Source organism: Cupressus sempervirens, chromosome 7 (assembly GCF_028749045.1).
Source record: "Cupressus sempervirens isolate cs-2001-9-10 chromosome 7, ASM2874904v1, whole genome shotgun sequence".
NCBI classification, from domain to species: Eukaryota; Viridiplantae; Streptophyta; class Pinopsida; order Cupressales; family Cupressaceae; genus Cupressus; species Cupressus sempervirens.
The window spans coordinates 539506230-539529112 of record NC_143124.1 but is presented as its reverse complement, the minus strand read 5'-3'; the positions used below and the strand labels follow the sequence as shown (position 1 = coordinate 539529112).

Genomic DNA, 22883 nt, shown 5'->3' with positions numbered 1-22883 from the left:
AACAACGCAAATATTTATTAGGATTTACTGAATCATTCAGTCACTCGATAGTGAAAATACTATACCTTCATTAATATTTCCTTTCAAGAAAACTCTACACTGTCGACAAAAGGTTTGCTAGTGATAATGCTATAGAATAGGAAAAGCTTGGAAAAAAATTGCAAAACTTTATCTACACCAATGGTATTCCTCCAAAATTACATCAGCCCCCACTGAAAATTAATAATCTGCTTTCATCGGCTACCACAGTCACACTACGCAATCAATAAACAAGGGTTTGCTTATGACGGCCAAAGTATTATACCATTAATGCTTGCCAAAAGTGAAAAAAAACAATTTACGGAAAGATCAAGCTCACTAGATGAGTTGGCTCTTTTCATAAACTCGATAAATGAAAGATGGGAGTTCTAATACTATTTCAAAACTGCATAAGTAACTTCAATTCAATATTTAATTTCTGCAAATTTTAACCCTTTAGGCTGGTATGATGCACGAATCTAATACCAGAGTAATATCCCTAATTCGATATTTTTCCCAAAATTTCTCAAAAACACAATATAGAAATATAACAACAGATTTGCATGCAAAAGTTTCCAATTCATTCAGCTGAAAATACATATTTTGAATACAATCCCGTAACAAACCAATGCAATATCGAATCTTAAACATAGAAATACAATCAGATTGGTAATAAGAAAATAAAGATTTAAGCAAAGTGAGAAACTTGCGTGATATCTCTAGCAGACAATGGGTTTTCGTCCACTGCCTCCAAGATCGAGGGTTTTCATCCTCAAGGTTGTGAAAGATCCCAAAAGGATCCTTTCATTGAACTTTTGTAAATTTTAATTAAAATAATAGATTTTCCTGTGCTTTCCTTGTGGTCTTAGAGAATTAAACAAAAGTTGCAGAAAGATTGTTTTTTCTTTTTTTGTATTTTCCAGATATAAGTAAAACAATAATTAACAACAACAACAAATAATATAATATTAAGTCAACCAGAATAGCTACAAATTGTACCAGGCAAGATATGTAATCAATATGCCAGCAAAGGTGTTTACAAACAAAGAATGATGACACAAGCTGCAAGAATGGACCAGCCATGCACCAAAAGGGCACACCAAGGCAGCGAGAAGATCCAAACGTGCCAAACAAAACCCAAGGCAGCTATAGTCACACCAAGGCAGCAAGAAGATCCAAACGTGACAAACAAAACCCTCAATGTGCAATGCACAAGCACTCCCAAACGCTGAACTTAACAATCTTTGTCAACTGCTGAAACAATATTGTAGAATGCTGCTCAAACCATCTACTGAGGTTTGCATCCCAATAGCCAAGCTCTAGGGTTTGCGTCCCAGTCCTCTAAAATCACTCCTCAGAGCAGGATCACAAATATCAAGAATGAAGATGTAAAAGATAATGAAAGAATGTGCCAACATCTCCTTTTATTTCCCTCTCAAAGCCAATCAAACCCTAAAAGGAGAATATGCCTTTCCCTTTATTATAAAATGGCATCTTCTCAATTAAAAAGTCTTTATGTATAAGAAAAACACCCCTTTCCTCAAATAACATGACTTTAGGTGCTCGAAGGTCTCTGGATGATGAAAATAAGTTATAATAATTCAAAACCTTTCCAATGAGCTATAACACATGAAGCTATAACCTGATCAGATGAAGCCAAAATTCCCTTATTACTCCAATTAGCTATATAAATAGCTTTATTTTAATTTATTTAAACGCAAACTTAAGAAATATTAAAAATATTTCCTTTTATTCAACTCGAAAGCCAAACCAACCAAATAATCAGTGAGTAGGTCATGTCACCTGCCTATGACTGATGCCGGGCAATGTGGTCCAATTGGCAATCCCATCCCTAAAAACTATGGATGCTCCTAAAAACTAGGGAATACACCCTGTCACCATGTAACTGAAACCGTATACTGATCCTGAGGAGCCTCAAATCTGATCACTGCCACAACCTCCTAAATTTTAGGAAAATCCCTAAAATTAAGGAACTGGCCCGACTGGCTCTCAAACTGACTGTAGAACCAACTCTGGTCACTAAGTATCTAGTATGAGTCTCTATCCACCACTACTAGCCTACGAAACTCCAATAATAGGCCAACTCTCATGACTCTGCTAGTCAAACTAGAGAGGGGACATGACATGTTGAAAGTTGAAGCTTTATGAAACTCTCCAGGAGTTCTAATATTGTTTCAAAACTGCATAAGTAACTTCAATTAAATATTTAATTTCTGCAAATTTTAACCCTTCAAGCTGGCATGATGCATGACTCTGATACCACTATAATATCCCTAACTGGATATTTTCCCCAAAATTTCTCAAAAACACAATATAGAAATATGACAACAGATTTGCATGCAAAGGTTTCCAATTCATTCAGCTGAAAATGCATATTCTGAATACAATCCCTCAACAAAACAATGCAATATCCAATCTTAAACACAGAAATACAATCAGATTGGTAATAAGAAATAAAGATTTAAGCACAAGTGAGATACTTGTGTGATTCTCTAGCAGACAATGGATTTCCGTCCACTGCCTCCAAGCTCGAAGGTTTTCATCCTCAAAGCTGTTTAAAGTTGAAGCTTTCTAAAACTCTCCAGGAGAGAAAGAAATCCAATGACACAAAAACCAAGTATGTTGCAAATAAGCCCTCCTCTTAAGCCCAACCGGTGTGTCTTCACATTCCTTTCTCTCTTTCTTTATTTCCTTTTTTAAAAATGTCCAATTTCCCCACTTAAGAAAATAAAGTGTTCATATAGTAATAAAGTGACATTTGATAATATGAACTTGTGTTATTAAAGTCACTTTATTATTAAACCATTTAAATCTTCCAACAAAATCACTGATCAGATAGACTCAGATATGCATGTATGATAGCTCACCAGAAAGGTCTTGATGAGACATTCCTAGTCCAACACTGAAATGCCAAGAATGTTCAGCTTTCTGACTTACTATAAATAATAAGTATCTAGAAACCCCACTACAATCACCCTAATAGGCCAAAAACTGAAACTACTTAAGCCAAAGCCAAAGCTGATCCCTGAGAAAACCCGGTAAGCCCACGGGTCCAAGGCAAAACAGGCTAACAACACATCGAAATTTACTGGCCTAGAAAAGGAGACATAACAGTGGATGTTGATTGGACATTTGATAATCCATTCTTCGAGTAGGATGAGGGAGTTCTTTCTAACTCTAGTGATGAGAATGGAATTGATTGCATGCTTTGGAACCAAAATGAGTTGGATGGATTCTTTGTTTCAGCAAATGACCAATTCCTGGTTGAGGTTGGATGTTCCTTCCCAGTGTTGGCATTGACTTCAAAATACTTGCAGTCTTCAGTGCAGCTAGTTACAGGGTATCTCTCGGGCACCGACTCAATTATCCTTCATGACTGTCTGAGATAATTTGAGTCATCACAGTCACTTCATAACCTTAATTTGTGTGCTTGCAGTGAGTTGGGTTTGTTGGAATACTCATTCTTCCTACACTAGCATTTGGAGACGAACTGTTGGTGACAGGTTTTCAGTAGTTTACTATGAGAGTAGAACTTGGATCACAATTGGTTGGGAGTTTTATGGGGTGGTCTCTCTTGAGTAACCTTGTCAGGATATATAACATAGCATTGATCTCAGCACTCAGAGTTTTCAGACCTATTGAGAATTGTTATGGATTACATCAGTAACTCAGTATGGGCTGATATGTTTTAGTTTGTGCCTATCATGAGTGTTATGCTTCCATGGGAGATTATTCGCAATTGGAGAGTTGTTCAGTGATGAGAGCTTCTTGAGATACTACTATCTCCTCATATCTGACAGTTGTGACAACGTGAAAATGTGGGATCCTGGTATTGGCATGTTTGATGCATTACTACAATGGATTTTAGATGAGTGACTTCACAATTCCATGCATGTTACTTATATCAAAGTAGAGTGGATTGACGGAGCAACATTCTTGAGGTTTATATGGAATCTAGGCATTTGGTTTAGTATGCAGATGAAAATTGCTTGAGGGCAGACAACCTGTAGGCAAGGAGGAATAATGTCCCCTTTTTGGGACATTACGAGTCAATTAAATAGTTAAATTTTTAATTGTCAAAGTATATCAAAACAATGACGACTTTATTTAATAAACTATCAAAATGACTTTATGGAGCTTAGTGAATAATTAATAAAGTCAATTTGATTTAAAGTGGGTTAGTAAAGAGACAGAAGAGGAATTCCAAGAGACAGGCAGAGAGAAAATGAAGAGTCACAGGGATGTCTTATAAAAGATCATTGAGAGGCTCACTTTAGACATGATTGGATTATACTTTATGATTGTTCTTCTCTTGGAGAATGTTGAGAAGGTTTGACTTTTAGTTCTGAAACCTGAGGACATAAACCTCCAGGATTTCTTGGTGGATTAGACAAAAACCCAATTCACTTCTTGGTGGATTAGCGACAGAGTTCATTGCTGGGCAGAACTGTTTTAGAGGTAGTTTATATTTGTTGAAAATACTGTAATTGTTCATCTTCATAATTGATTTAAGATCTTATTTCAGTCTGATTTTATATAATTTCATGTAATCTGTTGAATGAAATGAATTCAGTTTGCATGTAAATTGTTGTTAAGATTTATGTGTATCATTTGATTAAAAAATCTGGCAATAATATCCTAACAGGATACTACAAATGGGTGATCACAACATCAATGAATAAAAAATAACTAAATTAATTTTATTCAAAAAAAGACTTAAACAGATGTGGTAGATGAATTCCAATAACAATTCCTAACACTGAAATGCCATCCATCACAGGTTATCAGATGTTGAAAAAGCTGCATACCATTTGATCATATATAATTTTAACTCCAAATTTTCTTTTGAAGGCCCTAATCTAGAACACAAGGATTGATCCGACATTTATGAGAAAGCATTGAAATGTTAAGCAAATAATTATCAAAACCACATTAACATTTTAGCTTCCAGCTCAAGGTTTTTCCAGAAAGGAATATGAAAATCAAATTGATGATGCAGAAAAAAGTAAAAATACAATAACCGAACCAGACTGTTTAATATAGAACTCCACCTTTTACTTCACAAATTACTTCTATAGTATTATGCATCAATGGCAACAAGTGATGATATCCAGGATAACCATCAAGAAACATTATCTCATCAAGCGATCTGAACTTGCCAGATTCATTGTCCTTCTGCAAAAAGAAATCGCATTGTTAATACTCAAACCTTGCTCCTTGTCAGTAAACCACTAATAAAACTGTATCTGAGATCGGACTCGCAAAGAGAAATTTAACTCATAATGAAATATCATGCACTACAAGATAATTTTATAAGCAAGAACCTCAAACAATTCCTACAGATGAATTTGACTATCAGCTAAATGAAATACCCTGAAATAACCAACTAGAAGAAAAGAAGACAGAAGTTTTCCCTATTTTCATTGGAATGGTGAGGAACCAAATCATAATATTACAAAATAAAATTAAAATAGAACTTTTGAAGGAATTAGTTCTACTCCCTGGCCAAGCAATAAACCATCTCTAATTGGATCTCATTTGGACTCCATTTTGGCTGAGTTTGGGTCTCATCCTTTCAAATTGGGGAACATCTTTAACTTGGTTTGGTTTCTTCACCGGCTATGGAGCTTTGTGGACTCTATTGTAGGTCATCATAGATATTCTTAGCTGGCCTGTTTCTCTTCTGAGGCAATCGAGGTCTCAAATCCTAATGGCAAAGCTCGCTACTAGTTCTCACAAGCTCCTACCTTCCTTGGTTCAATAGGAATTGCGATTGATCACCTTTCCCCCTTTTAGATCTCTCTAGATGCCCTATTTCACCTCCTTCCCCCTCAACATAAGTTGAATGAGCACGTCAGACTTGACATCTACAGATAGCATAATATCACGACTTTGGGGGGGCTTTGCCTGATGATGGCTTTCTACACTTAGTGCTACATGGATATCTAGGACTGGATCATTGTGCTTCCTTGGTACCTTACTTGTCAATGGAATCATGCCCTTCACATCTCCTTGGGATCTTTTAGGAAGGGCTCACATCGACTACGTATCCAAACTGACCACCAGATTGACAGAGAAGACAAGATTTTCCGCCTCTACCCCCTTTGGGAGGCGGAAACTAAGACCCACTTTGTTTTCCGTTGCCCCATCTACTATGAGATCAAGGGGAGATTATACTGCTTATTAGGGGAGTGCAGGTCCCTCTCTTCATTTTTCATATATATTGTCCAACGATGCCTTGCATTTTACCTCCAAGAGGCCTTACGGTTTTGTGATCACACTATACAACTCCTAACCCCTTCTAGGAAGACTTTAGACCAGCTCATCACTTCCTTGACGCCTATGTTGCTTGCCTGGGGACGAGGCGGTCTCTTGACCCTCCCTCAGTTCACACTAAATCCATGAGACCTCGTAGAGGACACACTCGACAACATCACCTTATCTCCAACAGCTCTTAGAGGCAACGGTCCCAAACACACCCTTACCCTGGACCATATCCTTCAACTGTGGACTACTTCTCATCTATGAGGACTGCTTAGTTTTTAAGTTTGCTTTTCCTTTTCTTGTTCTTTTGCTTGCGTTCTTTTTCTTTCCTTAGACACCGGTTGGTGCTCCCTCTATTGGTGTTTGCCTTGTTGTACTCTTTCCGATCCCTTAGACCCTTGTTGACCTCTTGTTGGACATTAATAAATTTATCTTATCTTATTTATTGTATGGGCTTCATTCAAGAGTCCATTTAGAGCTTACATGCAAAGAATGCACATAGGGTTTGAAGCAGTTGAGAAGGATTTTGATTATAGAATTCTCCACTAGTGCTTAGCGGTAATAAATTACAGCTTCAGGCAGAATTTATGGTGAATTAGAGGAAATCGTTTCAAATGTACAGGCCACATGAGACCTAGCATTTAGACATCTGGGGTTCAAGACCCAATGCATGTCATACTGGGTTTGTTTTTTGATCACAAGGATTGGCGACTTGATGAATTTTAGAATGTGCAATAATATGAAACAATAAGTAATGAATTTCAATAGTTGCATCAGCCTCCAGGTTATTTTGGTGTTGTTCAATTTCATTTCCTGAGTTTTCAGTAATTGGAATTGCATGCAAATCATACTATATGTTGACTTAATGGAAATACTCCTGCGTTGATTTGGGAAGATAGTTTATTGTCATGCATTGCTATTTATTTTCAAAAACTCGTTTAAGTAATAAACATCAAATGCATTGAAAATCAAATATTGCAAAATGTTTAGAATCAATCAATTGCCAAAGAGATTAGAATTTGGACCAAAAAGGTCATTACACATTGTTATTAACCATTTGAAAAAACTCATGGGGGAAAGCAAAGGCTTCATGAGTCATAAAAAAGGACCACTTGACCCTATCATAAGGCCTTCTCAAAATCAAGCAAAACTATGCCAATATTTTCATTAAAGGTTTTAGCCCAATCCATAGCTTCCTAGCTAGTGATCAGGTTTTCCAAAATCAATCTACCTTTGTTGAACACAATTTGGGTATTACTTATCAATGAGTCTAGAACGTTAGGATTAAGGTGTCATCTACCTTGTAAATGTTGACACGGTTTCAACATACTTGGAAAGGGTCCTAAGGCACTTAGGGTATATTGGTAAAATATTTAATAATATTTATTCTGAAAATTATTTGCAATTCATAACTTATTTATGAACACAATTATTGGAGCCAAAGCCAGAGGATGCCTAGAATGGGATAACTAATAACTTAGGAAGTGGACAAATGACTGACCTCTGGGCTTCTCCAAGTAGGGACTGGAAAGAGACAATAAGACTCTTGAATCTCCGTCATTTATTACATTTAATATAAAGTTATCTTGTGAATTTGGGTACCCAAGATGGAAGTAAAGTATTGGAGCCAAAACTAGTGTCCTTTCATCTTCTATGGTGCTAATCCAAAGGATATGGTCATTTGGAATTAAGAGTCTTCTTTGGAAAACATTATTGGTGGTTTTGGAGCTCATGCCATTTGAAACTTCAGCTCTTTGCAAGTAGAACGTACAATGCATTGAGGAATAGTCAAATCTAGAGCTAAATTTGCAAGGAGAATGACAGGTGGAGGAAAAAGGAGGTTGTTCACAGGTGCATAGGTGCTGCAACATTGGAGGCAAAGAGGAGAATAGAAGTGAAGGTATTCTAATCACATTTCTTGTTGATAATAAAAACTTGGCCTCTCTTCTTGGTGGAGTTTTTTTCCCGCAAGGGTTTCTCCACATAAATAATATATTATGTGGTGTTCTTATGTTGTCGATTTGTGCCTCATTGATACTATCTTATGGTGATGTTATTCATTTTTAATTAGTATTACTGCTGTAAGTTCATATAAGATAGGATTGTCATGAGCATGATATCTGTGCTGAATTTTAGCATCATTTGGAAGAATTTAGCCATAGGTTTCCACATTAAAGAAAAAAAAATTTACATTTTCATATAAGTTTAAGATTTTCATGTTGTAGTTGTCCAAGCCTTAAATATTGCCCTTTGATTGTTTTATTGGATAGAGATTGATCTTCACAATCTTTGGTATTGAACCTATTTATTTCACTACATTCGGTATCAGATTCAATGGTTAATTATTTTTGAGTATTCCTTTATTTTATTATTTCTTAACTTGGGAAATCTGTGGTAATCTATTAGAAGGAATTAGAGGTTGTTGAAAGGCTTATAGGGCTACAATGAATGTTCTGTGAGTTACCTTTGCTTTGCAGATTTGTAAGATTGGAAACCACTGATAATGTCAATGTGATCTATGTTGAGCATTGAAAGCTCATGATTATGGATCTGCCTAGAGTTGGTTATATTTTGGTAACCTGGAGATTTTGTTTAAAAATATATACATTCTCTTGTTCCTTGTTGTCATGTTCAATGAAAAAGCGTTCATTTTGGATGGGTATTGACATCCTAATTACAAGGAGAAACACCAACTGTTCAGAGAAATAGGAAAAGGAAGAGTAGAAGACAGGGTAACTGCTATGGCATCTAGGCATTCAACAAATGGGGAAAGACAGAGGGAAGGACAGGAGAACTATTTTGAAGTTCCAGAGGAAACCAATGGTGAAATCTTGTCCATGCTGCCTCTTCCTAGTGTTTTTCAAGCTCAAAATGTTTGTCATTCATGGTGAACCATCATTTTCTCTTCTCCCCAAATTAGTAGAATTTGGGATGAGAAGAATAGTGAGCAGCGGCTTGTTATGGATAGCTGTGATGGTGGGGTTGAGATCTTTAATTCCAGTGAAGAGTTCAAAAAAAAGATGTTTGATTCTGCCTCTTGGCTTCTCAAAGCTGCAACTGGAGGTCTTTTGCTTTACCAACATAAGACTGAAGGATTGTTTCAAGTTGTGAATTCATTACCAATCAAAGCTTGGCAATTGCCTGATCCATTCTAGAAAAGAATATCTATCCTTTTATCTGAAGACACAATCAGGCACAATTAATTTACGTGTTTGATGTGAATGTTTGGATGTTTAAGTGGATTTCAGATTTACGGAGGAGACTTTGTGGGTTTTACATATTACCTTAAATCTAAGGTATGTAGATCTGGTATAAGAGTCTATTCAGAATGTTTTGGATGAAGGCAATTACAGGTTCACATGGTTTCTTGGAAGGTTCTTATTAATCTATGGTCATTCCTAAATAGGTTTGTTTTGCACATTGGATCTAGCATTGATTCTGTTGTTTGTGTCTTGGAAATCCACATTTTATGTTTGATTATCTTTGTTATGCATGGTACTGTTCTGGGGTTGAATCTTTCAATTATTTAAGATTTGAGCGCTGACCATGTATTACTCTTGTAAGATGTTGAATAAGTGCAGATCTTCGAAATTATCTGATGAGGATTCATTTTGGTAGGCTTCTTGTTTGTCACCATTATTCCATCAATAAGTTGATTGTAGTGAGAAAGGGATTTTTTGGAAGTACCTGATACAGTTGTTCATTTGAATCTTATTAGTAGACTATGATGCATGATAAAGTCTGTTCAATTATAGTGTAGTTTAGGTAATGATGTTATTCATGATGCAATGTATAACGTAATATCACTTCCTATGAGAGCTTTATGCAGTTATATAATATGTTCTATCTTCTTTGTTTCAAGATTTTGTTTCTAAGTTGTAGTGTGTAGTGAGCCATGGACAATGTTTGTTCCTAGTGTCATCTCGTACTCTTGGATTTTGCCTTCAAATTGCAGTGACAGTTTGGCATCTTTGGCTCTATTGACAAAGGATGTGCAGTTGTATCTTCCTAGTTTGAGATTGCAGTTTGGCTCTTCCTTTTGAGAGTTCTTGGTTTTGAATTCTTTGATCATGTTGAGACAACAGATGATCTTCACCTAGGAGATGGTTATCACAATTCTTGGAGAGTTTGATTAAATAGTTAAATAGGTGCTTCAGCACTAATGTATCATGTCCTCTTTCCTAAGGCCGTGATTTTTGTCGTGCCGTAGGTCCATTATGTCTTGGTCCTGAGGACTAACCAAGTTTTCTCTAGGATCAATTCAGTTTTTGGCCTAGACAGTTTCAGTTGCTGGCCAATCAGGGTTGTTTCAATAGGTTTCCAAACACTATTTTTAGCAAGCCAGCAGACTCAACATTCTTGGCATTTCAGAGTTGGACTAGGAGCGCTTGTTGAGATCTTTCTAGTGAGCTATCGCACATGCATATCTACGTCCATCTACTCAGAGATTTAATACCTGAAGAGAATTAACTAATTTAATAATAAAGTGACGTTGTAACTTAAGTTTATATTGCTAATGTTACTTTATTATCTATGGGCACTTTATTTCGTTAAGTGGAGGAAAAGTAATATTTTTAAAAAGAAAATAAAGAAACAGAAATGGGAATGAGAAGAGTCACCAAATTGTGTTTGAAAGAAGGAAGATAAGCTCATTTCAATATGTTTGGTTTATACTTGGTTTTGTGATTTGGATTTCATTTTTCTCTATTGAGGAATTATTTTCGAACGCTTCAGCTTTTAGCAAGTGAGAGTACGGAAGCCCTCAAGCTTGGATGGTGGATGGAAACCCATTGTCCATTGAAGACGTCGCACAGGTGTTTCACACTGTATTTCAGGTTCATTTTTTCTGTCTAAGTCACAAGGTTTGAGTTCAAGTTCAGCAACTACGAAGTTCAGACAAAGTTTGGCAAGTCAAAAAAAAAAAATCGATATTAAATTAGCCTTATGTAATTTTCAAAAAAACATAATTATCTTTCTATTTAATTTTTACTAATAAAATAAAACAATAACAAAATATAATCTTAACTAATAAAATAAAACGTTAACACTACAAAATTAAAAAATAATAATAGAAAGTTCAAAAATAATAACTTAATAATCATAAATAAAAATAGAAAACATTAATATAGTACAGATTAAAAATAAATAAATATGCACAAAATATAAATGTTTTCCTAGAATAAATTTATTTTGAGTCGTTGATAAAATACTAACATTTAATATTTATTATTCTAATCATCTTATAAAATATCGAAACCTAATATATAAAAAAATAACATTCATTATAATAATCTTATAATAATAGCATTCAGGTTTGAGATGTTTGCATATAATAATAGCCGACGGAATAGCATACGCAAACCTAATCATAAAAATCACATTTATTATATATAACATTTAAAACTTGGATATCATAAGCGACCAAAACGTGCACTTACAAAGGAAAATGCAGATGCAGTTGCATAGAGCTTAGTCAACTGACGAAAATGGAGCAGCAGGCAAAAATCAAGCAGCAAATGCTAGATGGAACCTTCAAAGTCTCAAACAATGAAATCTGCAAACCCCAAATGAATGGAGCAGGTGCGACCTTCAGCCACCTTTAGACAATCATTTTTCCCTAGCCAAGCTTCAAAGGGTTGCAATTTTAGCAAACAGAAGTGCATTGTTTTATAAGCTTTTATTTGCCAAAAAACCCTTTAAAACACCCAAATATTATGTGATTTTCTGCAAAACAACATGAAAGCAGTTGCGTACGAATTTTATGACAAATTTGAGCAATTTTTTTACATTTTCTTAGGGTTTTCCAAATTTCAAAGCTGAAGTCGAAAATTCGGCTAACCATGTTTTCTGTTATCCAATCTTGTTGTAGTTAGTATATCAACGATTGAATTTCATGGTCATTTTGTTGAAGAACTTCAATGAAACATTATTTTTGATAATTTATTTCCGTTGGAGATTTATCACAATAATATTTTGAGACTCTTTTATCGTTATTTAATGGGGTTTCGCCAGTGAAATCTGAAAATCAGTTGCATGAATTTAATTCTTATAAATTCTTGAGATTCATTTAAGGGTTTTGGGCCAAATATTTGGTTAGGGATATTACATGATGTGGATTTATCATTGATGACCGTGTGCTGTCCCATTCTCCGAGATGAAGTTTTATGGTAATAGAGTTAAAATATAGGGTTAAATAAATAAATAATAAAGTATAAGTATAATCCTAATATAAATAATTATAATTACACTAATTAGATTAAATTATAAAAATCAATATATATAAGTATATCAATTGTAATAAAAGAGAATAATATTAAATTATAATAGAATTCAAATATAAATTATACTGTAAAAAAATAATAATAAACAAATAAATAATAAATATATTATAATATGTTAAAGTAGATTACATTTATTGTTGATTAGAAATATAGTTATTTTTAATTTTATTATCTCTGGATCTATGCTCTTACTAACTTATAATCTTTTGAAGGTTGCTGTCAGAATAATGAGACAATGCTATGTCACTAAATATAGATAATTCTGATATTGCTAACACTTTATTTATTTCTGAATTTGTATAACAAGTTTCTAAATATAGAAAAGAGAGATCTAACTCCAAATGACTTGCACTAATCATTTCTGTACTTATTATCTCATCGATCTGATTTGGAATATATTACATATATTTGATTGAAGAGACATGTTAGTGAATAGACATGTCTCCACATATGTGGAGACATGTCTCTTCACTGCCATGTCTTCATACTATTTCACAATCAATATCCTTAATCAAATTAATACAAACCGATTATTATCGATGTTTGGCAGATACAATCAGATACCAGTCTGGTATATATAATCGATTCAATTTCCATATTATCGATGGTAGTGATTTATGTCAATATCAATTAAATCGATACTCATATAAATAGAAAAGATAACCATATTCAATATTGATTAAATGCAGATCGATAACTACATATTTATACTTGGAAAATAACTATAGTGATAATCATTTATCATGTCGATTATCATGAATGATTTACTTCTCAGATAATCAATATAATGGTCTATGGTTCAATATTTAATTATGTATGTATGCTTATCAATATACTTAGTGTATATTGATATACATGCATGCATACAATCATAGATCATTCTATTCATAATTATCATTCATGTTTATCTGACCGAACCTATCATTATTAACATAGTATGATTACAAGGACAAAGTGTAAGGGGATAAACACTTAGAAAAAGATATATTCTTTGAAGGCGCGCAAATATATTTCTCTTATTACATCAAAAACGTATTAGAGACCACAACAAGTAATATATTCTTGTGTTATTACCGAATGTCAAGTAGAAATGACCAACAAATCTATGAGATGAATAGCAGAAGCAACGTGAACAATTACAAAGATTCATGGATTATTATCAATGGCTCTAATAAATATTGTGATGGAAATATTTATCACCAAGAATATTACACAGAGCATCAGAAATTATGATTTTACCTAAGTGTATTGACAGTCAATAGATATACATATTTGTTGATCACAATCACTGGCACAACAATTTGTATTATGTGGTTGTCACACTTGTGAGATATTACATTGCTTTAGAAATAGCTTGAATTTCCATAGTCAACCTTTGATTGTTGTCTCAATGTCTAGCAACGACACTCTCCACTTTGAGATCAAATCACTTCAAGCTCTCATAACTATTGTCCATCAATGTCAAGGAGTAAATACAATCATCAAAACATGAAGTAGATAACAATAATGACTTCATTAACATAGACAAGGCAATTGTTTACCGTATGGGGTAAATAGTTTAATGCATACAGACAATAGACAAGAACAACAGTACTCCTTTTATCATTCGCATATATGTCAAAGAGATTACATAATGCTTACAATGATGATTAACATAATGATCCAAAGTTGTACATATACCATCCCGAAGAACCTTACCGAAGGGGCCCATCGGCTACATAACAAGAACCTTCCCGAAGGGGCCCGTTGGCTACATAACAATTACCAACGACATCAACCTGTCAGCTACACAATATTTACTAACAACATCATCCCCCCCAAAAGAAAAAGTCGTCTTCGGACGACAATTACAAAATATCCAAGATAGATCAACAAAACAAGATACATTAACTGACTAACTATAACAAGATAGATGTGTTTCCGTTAGACCACTTTTACATTCGTCCTGTGCTTGCACCAAACTGATCGCCAAAACACACTGTCTCCTTAGTCAAGCTGACCTTGATAGCCACCCATACCACTTTCTCTGCTTCCAACAGGTACCCTAAGCCAAGTGTCATTGTACTGCCTTCAACTGGGTAAACAACTCCTCCTGAGCTCTTTATGCATCCACCAAGACAACTTCACGTCCAACACCTACTCCAAGTGCCTCAAAGCGTATCACCCCTCTCGAAAGGCTTGTTCCATTGATCTTTTGACCTCTAGTACATAGACACTCCATACCTGCAACAACTTCAGGTCTCATCAACTGGTCACACTTCCCACGACTGATAACTGAAGTGACTAGGGGTCCCAACAGGGTTGAGGGGCAGCGCCCCCGCCACCAAGACCAAATTGTTACTCTCAAACCCACACAAAACTCCATGGAACACACATTTTTGTGATTTTCTTTCGATCCCACATTCTTTCTACCAACTGCTTATGTTTTCTACCTGTTTATGTCTTTCCCTTCCCTTCGGCATCATACATTATTCATTCTGAACATTTTTTATTTGTCGTCTTTTTTTTTTCTTTTTTTCTTTTTCAATTTTAGCTCTTCCACTTCCTCTTTCCTACAGACTCCATTTGTTCCTCTGTTGGGTTAGGTCAGTTATCCCTCGACACACAGCAATTCTTCTCCTGCCCTGTACGGATGTGTACGGCTCTCACCTAGCTTCTACTGTACGGCTACAACATTTCCTTGCTAAATGATATCTCCTTCTGTAATTTTCTTAGTCGTCCAGTAAAGAGGCTCCCTGCTTGGTGTACAAAAATGGCTCTTCCATTATTTTGCTTCGGCCGTATAGCATAGAGTACTGAATCTCTTCTCCTGATTTCCTAACATTCGTACGGTATTTGTGCTTGGTCTTCCTAAGTGTACAAACTGGTTATATCCGCCTGCACGTGCGGCCTTTAACCTTCCTTAGCAGCGTATGGTGTTTGACGAATGCCTCAGATGTTTTACTAATCTCCCTGAAACAAGTCGTACAGTGCCCAACATACCATATAAAATGGTCATACGGTGATTATATCTCCTACATTTACTGGTCGTACGATGATCATTGTACTCTAATTGTCGTACGTGGAAGCATTTCAAACACCGTACAGGGAACTTAAAATACCATACGGCGGGCACATGAAACACCGTACAGTGGTCATCAATTAGCTGTTGTACAATAGTCATACAGTGACTAACAACTCTCTTTTTTTCAATTTTTTTTCCAATTTTACTACTCCTAAATATTTGCTAACAACGAAACAAGTTGCGCATAATATATTTTCAACTTGGAACCATTCACCGTTTCTAGAATTTCCTACTCGTCCAGTGTCCATAACTTTATTGCTCCATTATCACCTACTTCCTAGATCTAGTATGGCCTGACCCATTTGACTTTGAACTTGCCCGGTTTGATTTCGTTCCGTCCATCATACTTCAACACCAACTGCCCCGGTTGGAACTTGTTTAGCTTTAAGTATTTATCATGCCACGCTTTGCACCTGTTCTGTGTTACTTCCATGGCCCATTGTGCTTGCAATCATCGCTCATCAAGTTTATTTGAGTTATACGATCTCTCCTTCAGGTTTTCCATATCGCTCAGTTTGTTTTCGAAACTCAGCACCATGAATTCCATCGGCTGCCACTCCTTGCCGTCAATAGTTGCATTCTTGATTTTAGAACCTTCATTCCCTATTGTTGAAGCTTTTATTAAACTCTTCCTATTTGTTTCCTGTGCAGACCATATGATTTATTTTCCTTGTTGCCAGCACCTTTCTACTATATCTATGGTTCGATATAACATTTTCTTTCTACACAATCTCTTTATTATTTACTGTACGGTGGAATCTTTCTTTTTTCTGGGTTTGTACTGTATGTTATTCCCTTCAGCTTTTGTCGTGACCGTCTTTCCTTCTTTCTCTTCTCTGTATTCCTTTGGACATTCATTTCCCTCTTCTTTCTCACCTTCATTGACCCTTAACAAATTATAGCTCGAAAAGAGCTCGTAATCCTCCATCTGCCAATGGAAAAGGCCATTCACCAAATCCCAATCATTGTCTATCGATCCACCTTCCAACCGTAGGACTCCTTCCTCATTAGGTTCCAATTATTGTTTTCCTTCATCCTCTTCTTCGGAATCAGATGATATTGCTTCTTCACCCACCATTTGTGTGTGTAAATCAATAATGAATCGTCGTCCCCTACTTTCCATTGATAGTGTATTCTTCTTCCAGCCATGCTTAACCTTTGCTTGTAGAAGCCATCCCCAGCCCAAAATGGCATCATATCCTCTCTTCAGTGGGATGACAACAAAATTAAGTAGGAACCGCTGTGTTCCAATAGTCATTGGTTGTGCCATCAGAATTCCCAACGGTTTGATCCCGTGCTAGTCTGCCATAAGCAATTGGAATGTAGGTGGCCACAACATCAGCTGTCCCAACTTCTTCCAGGTATCTTCTGGTAGGAAATTTACCCCTGATCCTCCGTCCACAATTGTGACTGAAAGGACCGTTCCTAATATGCCCATCTCTACGACCGCCAGATGTCGTCCAGATGTGAGTGCTTGCAACATCAAGTTCGTTGTACTTGCTCCAATTTCCTTTTCCTTTCCATGTTCTCCCGATGGTTTAGCAGTTGGAGCGATGTTTGTGAGTGTCGATCAAAGTTGAGGCATTGTGAGCATCAAATCATTTATTTTGACTAGTACTTCAATTTGTAATATCTATTGTATGATGTTCTATTCTGTGCAGTTCCTTGTTGAGGTACCGATAGTGTCCTTCAATTGTGATTTCTCTACCTGCATTGCTTTCTCAATTTCTGCCCGCGCTTCTTCCAATCTCTTTTTTTCTTCCGTTGAGTCAGGGTACAGTTTTGCTTGTTTACGGGTGATTGCTAAGACGACTTCTTTGTCTGCGCCAATGCTAATCAGATTCACTCCTAATTTTGGGCATTTAGCATCTTCATGATCTTCAGGACTGCACCATCAGCATAACAACTTTGGTGTATTCACTGATGTACAGTTTCGTGCAAAGTGGCCCCACAAATTGCATGCTCGGCATTGAACCATTGGGCGGCCATTCGCATCGTACTTAATTCGGCTGCGGCCCCCATTATTATTGTTGGTATTGTTGTTGGTATTGTTGTTTTGCCCTCTGCTATTATTTTTGTACCCACCCAAAGTGGCACCATCACTGCTAGTGTTTCCGCTCCCTCCTGACGCAGAAGCCTCCTGTGTCAGAAGCACTTGTTGATGTCCTCTTGTTTAGAGCTCAGGAGGAGTTGTTCATCCAGTTGAAGTCAGTACAGCGACACTTGGCTCAAGGTACCCAGGACTTGGAAGCAGAGAAAGCGGCACGGGTGGCTATCAAGGTCAACTTGACTAAGGAGACAGTGTGTTTTGGAGATCAGTTTGGTGCAGGCACAAGACGAATGTAAAAATGGTGTGACGGAAACATATCTATCTTGTTATAGTTAGTCAGTTAATGTATCCTGTTTTGTTGATCTATCTCGAATATTTTGTAATTGTCATCCGGTGTAATGACCCTACTCAAATCTGATTGAAAACTTTTGATTTTTGGCCTTGGAAATTTTGTCAAACACTTCACATACAAGGGTCATATGACTGATATAACATTTCAGTTTTCTTTAATGACTCTTTTCTTCAATTAGCATCAATGAGAATGCTTGCAAGACGACTCAAAATTGACTAAACAATGTCCTAGCACGAATGTGCAACCTAATTTGACAATATCGAATGCATATATATGATCTAAGCATCAGAAATGAACACCTACAGCCAATGGGTATATTCACAAACAGTTGGTATGCATACTAAATCTGAGTGTGAATAATAACATGGAAATGCTTATTGACTCAATACAATGCTCATTAAATGATTTCTACATGTGAAATATCCACCTACAGCCAAGTGACTTTTTATCAAACACTTGGAATGCATCCATCTAGAATCTAGAAGACTATGAATAATGTTACTAATCCAAACTAAACTCCAGCACTTGTTTTATAAACCAAGATGCAAAACATTACCAAGACTCTTGGCAAAATACAACTTTCCTGAAGTTTGCTAATTTCTGAATACAAAATCAGAATTCAAACATATACAAATATGACATGTAAATGAGCCCCAAACAATGCAAAGAAACCTGGAATGAAGTTGCCTTGGATTGGGGATGAAATAGCAAACAAGAACAAAGGAGAGTGCACCTTATGAGTGATGGAAGATGTCTCAGCCCTAGCCGCCCCTGCTGGATATTTCAGACTTCAAAATTAAAATAATAGCAGCAGCTGCAACCTGTAATTTTACTCACCAAACACCATTGTCCATCCTCTAGAAATTGATTGCTCCAATACCCATAAGCCAAAAACAAGTGTATGAATTTTAATAAATTTATTTGTGTTTCCCAACTAAATTCACCCCTGTTCTAGCAGACCTCAGAAAATAAATATAAATCAGCCTCTCAAGATCTGCTCCAGCTCCAATAATGATTTCCATCTCTTTAGAAGTCAAGCACTACTAATCAAGACCAGGATCAATGGATGTTATGGCTGCAATAACCTAAATCGTGGCTCCCTCAAGCTGATATATATGACTGTAATTTATTCCAGAATTGATAAAGATGCAGATTGAACCTTGAATAACAATTTTGATGAAGTCTCAATGCACCAAAATTACTCCAGCAATGCACCAATTTATCTCTTCAAATCGATACCACCAAAAATTTGGCCAAAGGCCATAAAATTTGCTTTAAAGTGCAAGTAGAAAGTCTGAAGCAACTTCCTCAACTTTGCAATAATTCAACTGATATTTCACACCCTCAAAATTGCATACCAATTGAGAGTTTTCGTTCTCAATGGCCAATTGTGACTACTGCAGAAACCCTAGGCTCCACAATGCACATCAACAACAAATTTGGATGATAGACAATGAGCCCTCAATGCCTATTTATTCCTTTTCCTCAATAGGTCGGCCTCCTTCTAGAACTTTCTCAAGTCACCTTCTAGAAGGAATATTATAATATTATTTTATTATTTTAATATTGCACTTTATAATTATAAAATATATCCCAACTCCTAAAGTGCAATATAACATTATAACATAAAATAAGGTTTCCAAAATTAGAAACATCCATGATGATAATAGGAAAACCTTCATATGAACAAGAAATGAGCCAACCAAGCAACTCGGTAACTGCCTCACGATCCTCTTATCAAGTCCCATTAGCCTACAAGGATCAGGAATAGGCTAATTCCTTTGAACTCCATTGCTCATGAAAAAGGGGACATTACATCCGGAGACGACTTTTTCTTTTGGGGGGGATGATGCCGTCGGTAAATATTGTGTAGCCGACAGGTTGATGTCGTCGGTAATTGTTATGTAGCCAACAGGCCCCTTCAGGAAAGTTCTTGTTATGTAGCTGACGGGCCCCTTCGAGAAGGTTCTTCGGGATGGTATATGTACAACTTTGGATCATTATTGTAATCATCATTGTAAGCATTATGTAATCTCTTTGGCATATATGTGAATAATAAAAGGAGTATTGTTGTTCTTGTCTATTGTCTGTATGCATTAAACTATTTACCCCATACGGTAAACAACAATCAGTATAGTATCATGAATGGTTTAGAGGATATTTTGTTTAGAATAAGAAATTCCTAAAACAACAATTCACTAGAATTGTTAAAATGTTTATATCAATAAACATTAGGTGGCATGCTGACCAATCATTAAGATTAATATTCAAAAGGTCTGATCCATTAAAGAAATATCATACAGAGCCATCATATAAATTGTTCCACATCCAACAATTAACACGCAATCAACAATCGTTATGAAGGGACTTGATAAGGAGAAGCGTTTCCCTAGTACCAAGAGATGCTAACCACTCATATAAGTAATATAAGAAACAGAATTGTTCCACTCCACTGGGGGGGAGTCATCGAACATCATACTTCCTTGCTCAATCACTGAAACGAGGATTGAATTCATTCACAAGGATAAACAGCTCAACATCAGCAATTCATTTAAAAGAATATACAATATCATATATATATGATCTTCGTCAGAAAAAGAGAATCTAAATAGATGTATATGATCAGTAAAGAATCAAAAGGGTTATCAAGCATATTGGAAACTCTCAGTAAAGAATATATCATCATTGTTTTACCAGATAAAGATTGCTGTAAGAATACCCCATAAACATAAATTCATATTAGGGGCAGAAAACCTTCTGGAACCATTTAGTGGCAGTTTGCAACATATTGCATATTCATATAATAGAAACTACCACTAGATGATGTGGCATAACTCTGCAGATATATCGAGCAAATACAGCCTGGAGGACATTGTTAAAAGTCATTCAATGTATATAAAAAAATAATTTTTGCATGAAAAGTAGCAAGTCATATCAATCATACCATCCATCACCTAGTTCAAGCTAGAAGATTAGATAGTCTAAGAGAGAAATTGAACAAACTCATCTGACATCCCGATAGGGGACATTAAAGATAGATGGTTATCTCCATGTCCTTCGGAGATGGTGACATCTTGATTTTCCATATAGGACTCTTGAGTCTATGGTTCATCTCAATTTATGATATGTCCTTTGGAGCATATGATCTTTTCAGAAGATGTTACATCATGATGTCATAATATGTTCCTCATCTTATTTCTAAAACTTTGACAATGGTCCTGTTTTGATTATGTAAAAACAGGTTTTAAAAGACCCGAAACCTTTAACAAAGTATCCAAGAGTAACTAACTAAAGAGTTCGGAAACTAAAAATCCTCAAAAAAGAGAAAGGCTAATTACATAAACATAAGGCCCAAAACAGCTATGCTAAAAAAGACAGCAAAAGGACAGCACCCAGACAGCTACAGAGTTTTGAACAGGTCCGCCACTTGCTTTGCTAGAATGTTCATATTCTCTGCAGTGGCTTTAATTTCTTCCAACTTTTTCTCTTCCCCACCTGCATTCATCTTGGAGTTGGCCCTGGTGCACTTGCTTGGCCCCTTATCCTCATTCCCAGCAGAGGAATCAAGTCCTCTAGTCTGATCCACCTTATTCAGCAAAGTGTTGAAATTGTCAGCCATAGTTTTTAGAATGTTACAGTTTTTGTCACCCACATTCTTGATCATTTTTTCCATATTGCTCACTCTGGCTTCTAGGCTCTCCATCCTATTTTGAATATCTTTATTAGCCTGTTCCAAATTCATGTTTTTTGTTTCAATTGGAGGCACTCTTTTCATTAAGTTTTTAACCTCCTCTGCATTTCCAATGACTTCTGAAAGCCTATCAATATGCTGACCCAACATGCATTCCGCTGACAATGGTCCTGTTGGTTCTCTTTGGTTTTGAGCATTAATCATTTGCTTAAAACCTCAAGATTTTGCAAAATTGCATTTGAAGTTGGCATGGATTGATTAATGGATGCTCATGGAGACTACAAAGACCTGTGTGAGGAGATCTCATATTTTTTAGATTATGTATTGAGATCGTTACTCTTTAACGAGGAATTTAGCAAAAAGACCAAGAGGCCTACTGTAATAACCCCAACCAGTTATAACTTCGTCAAACATCAAATTCTTTTATAATTCAGTTGTTTGACATTTCGTCAAATGCTTTCCAAGCAAGCTTTGATACCACTGTAATAACCCCAACTAGCTATATCCTTAACACTAGCTAGTTGGGGTTATTACAAGCTAAGGATGGCTAAGGGATGCTTTTCTCATGTTTGTCATTCCTATAGGTGTATTTAGGATGTATGATGTCAAGTAGTTTGTTGTCCTTGATGGCATAGCATGAACTGGATGCACATACCTCTCATTTTGATCAGTTTTGATACATGACAGTAGTTTGGTCATACATCTCTTATATGTTAGCGATACATGCAATTTGATACATGCCCTGACAGCATGCATACACGTACTTTGATGCATCCCCTGACAACATGCATACACGTACATTGATGCATCCCCTAACAACATGCATGACAATAATATGGTGTTATAAATAGCACAACAATGACATGGCAAACGATGTTCATGACAGCAGTAATATGGTACTATGATGATTCACTTAATTCAAGGTTTACTTTATATGATAGTGTTTTGGGCAAGCCAACACCTATCTGGACAATGACAAATGTGTACGAAGAAGTCGTTGCATAGTGTTGGAGATATGTGGGTCAAACAAACTCAAAGAAAAGGTATAATGGCACAATAGCTTTCAAGCAGCAGAGGTGAATGTACAGAAGTGAATGTCTTCCAGAAGCACATGTGCATAAAAGACCATAGACAGTGTACAT

The 22883-nt window shown here is 36.0% G+C and overlaps 1 protein-coding gene across 2 annotated transcripts in view; it reads right to left on the bottom strand.

Annotated features, from left to right (window-relative positions):
* Window positions 1-22883, bottom strand: part of LOC149547892 (ribonuclease H2 subunit B) — a 288765-nt gene that overhangs the window by 219600 nt on the left and 46282 nt on the right. For both annotated transcript variants that reach the window (XM_089791942.1, XM_089791944.1), the window contains exon 5: window positions 5091-5214. In XM_089791942.1, the coding sequence (XP_089648068.1) occupies window positions 5091-5214 (124 nt within the window). The remainder of the gene's footprint in view (window positions 1-5090; window positions 5215-22883) is intronic.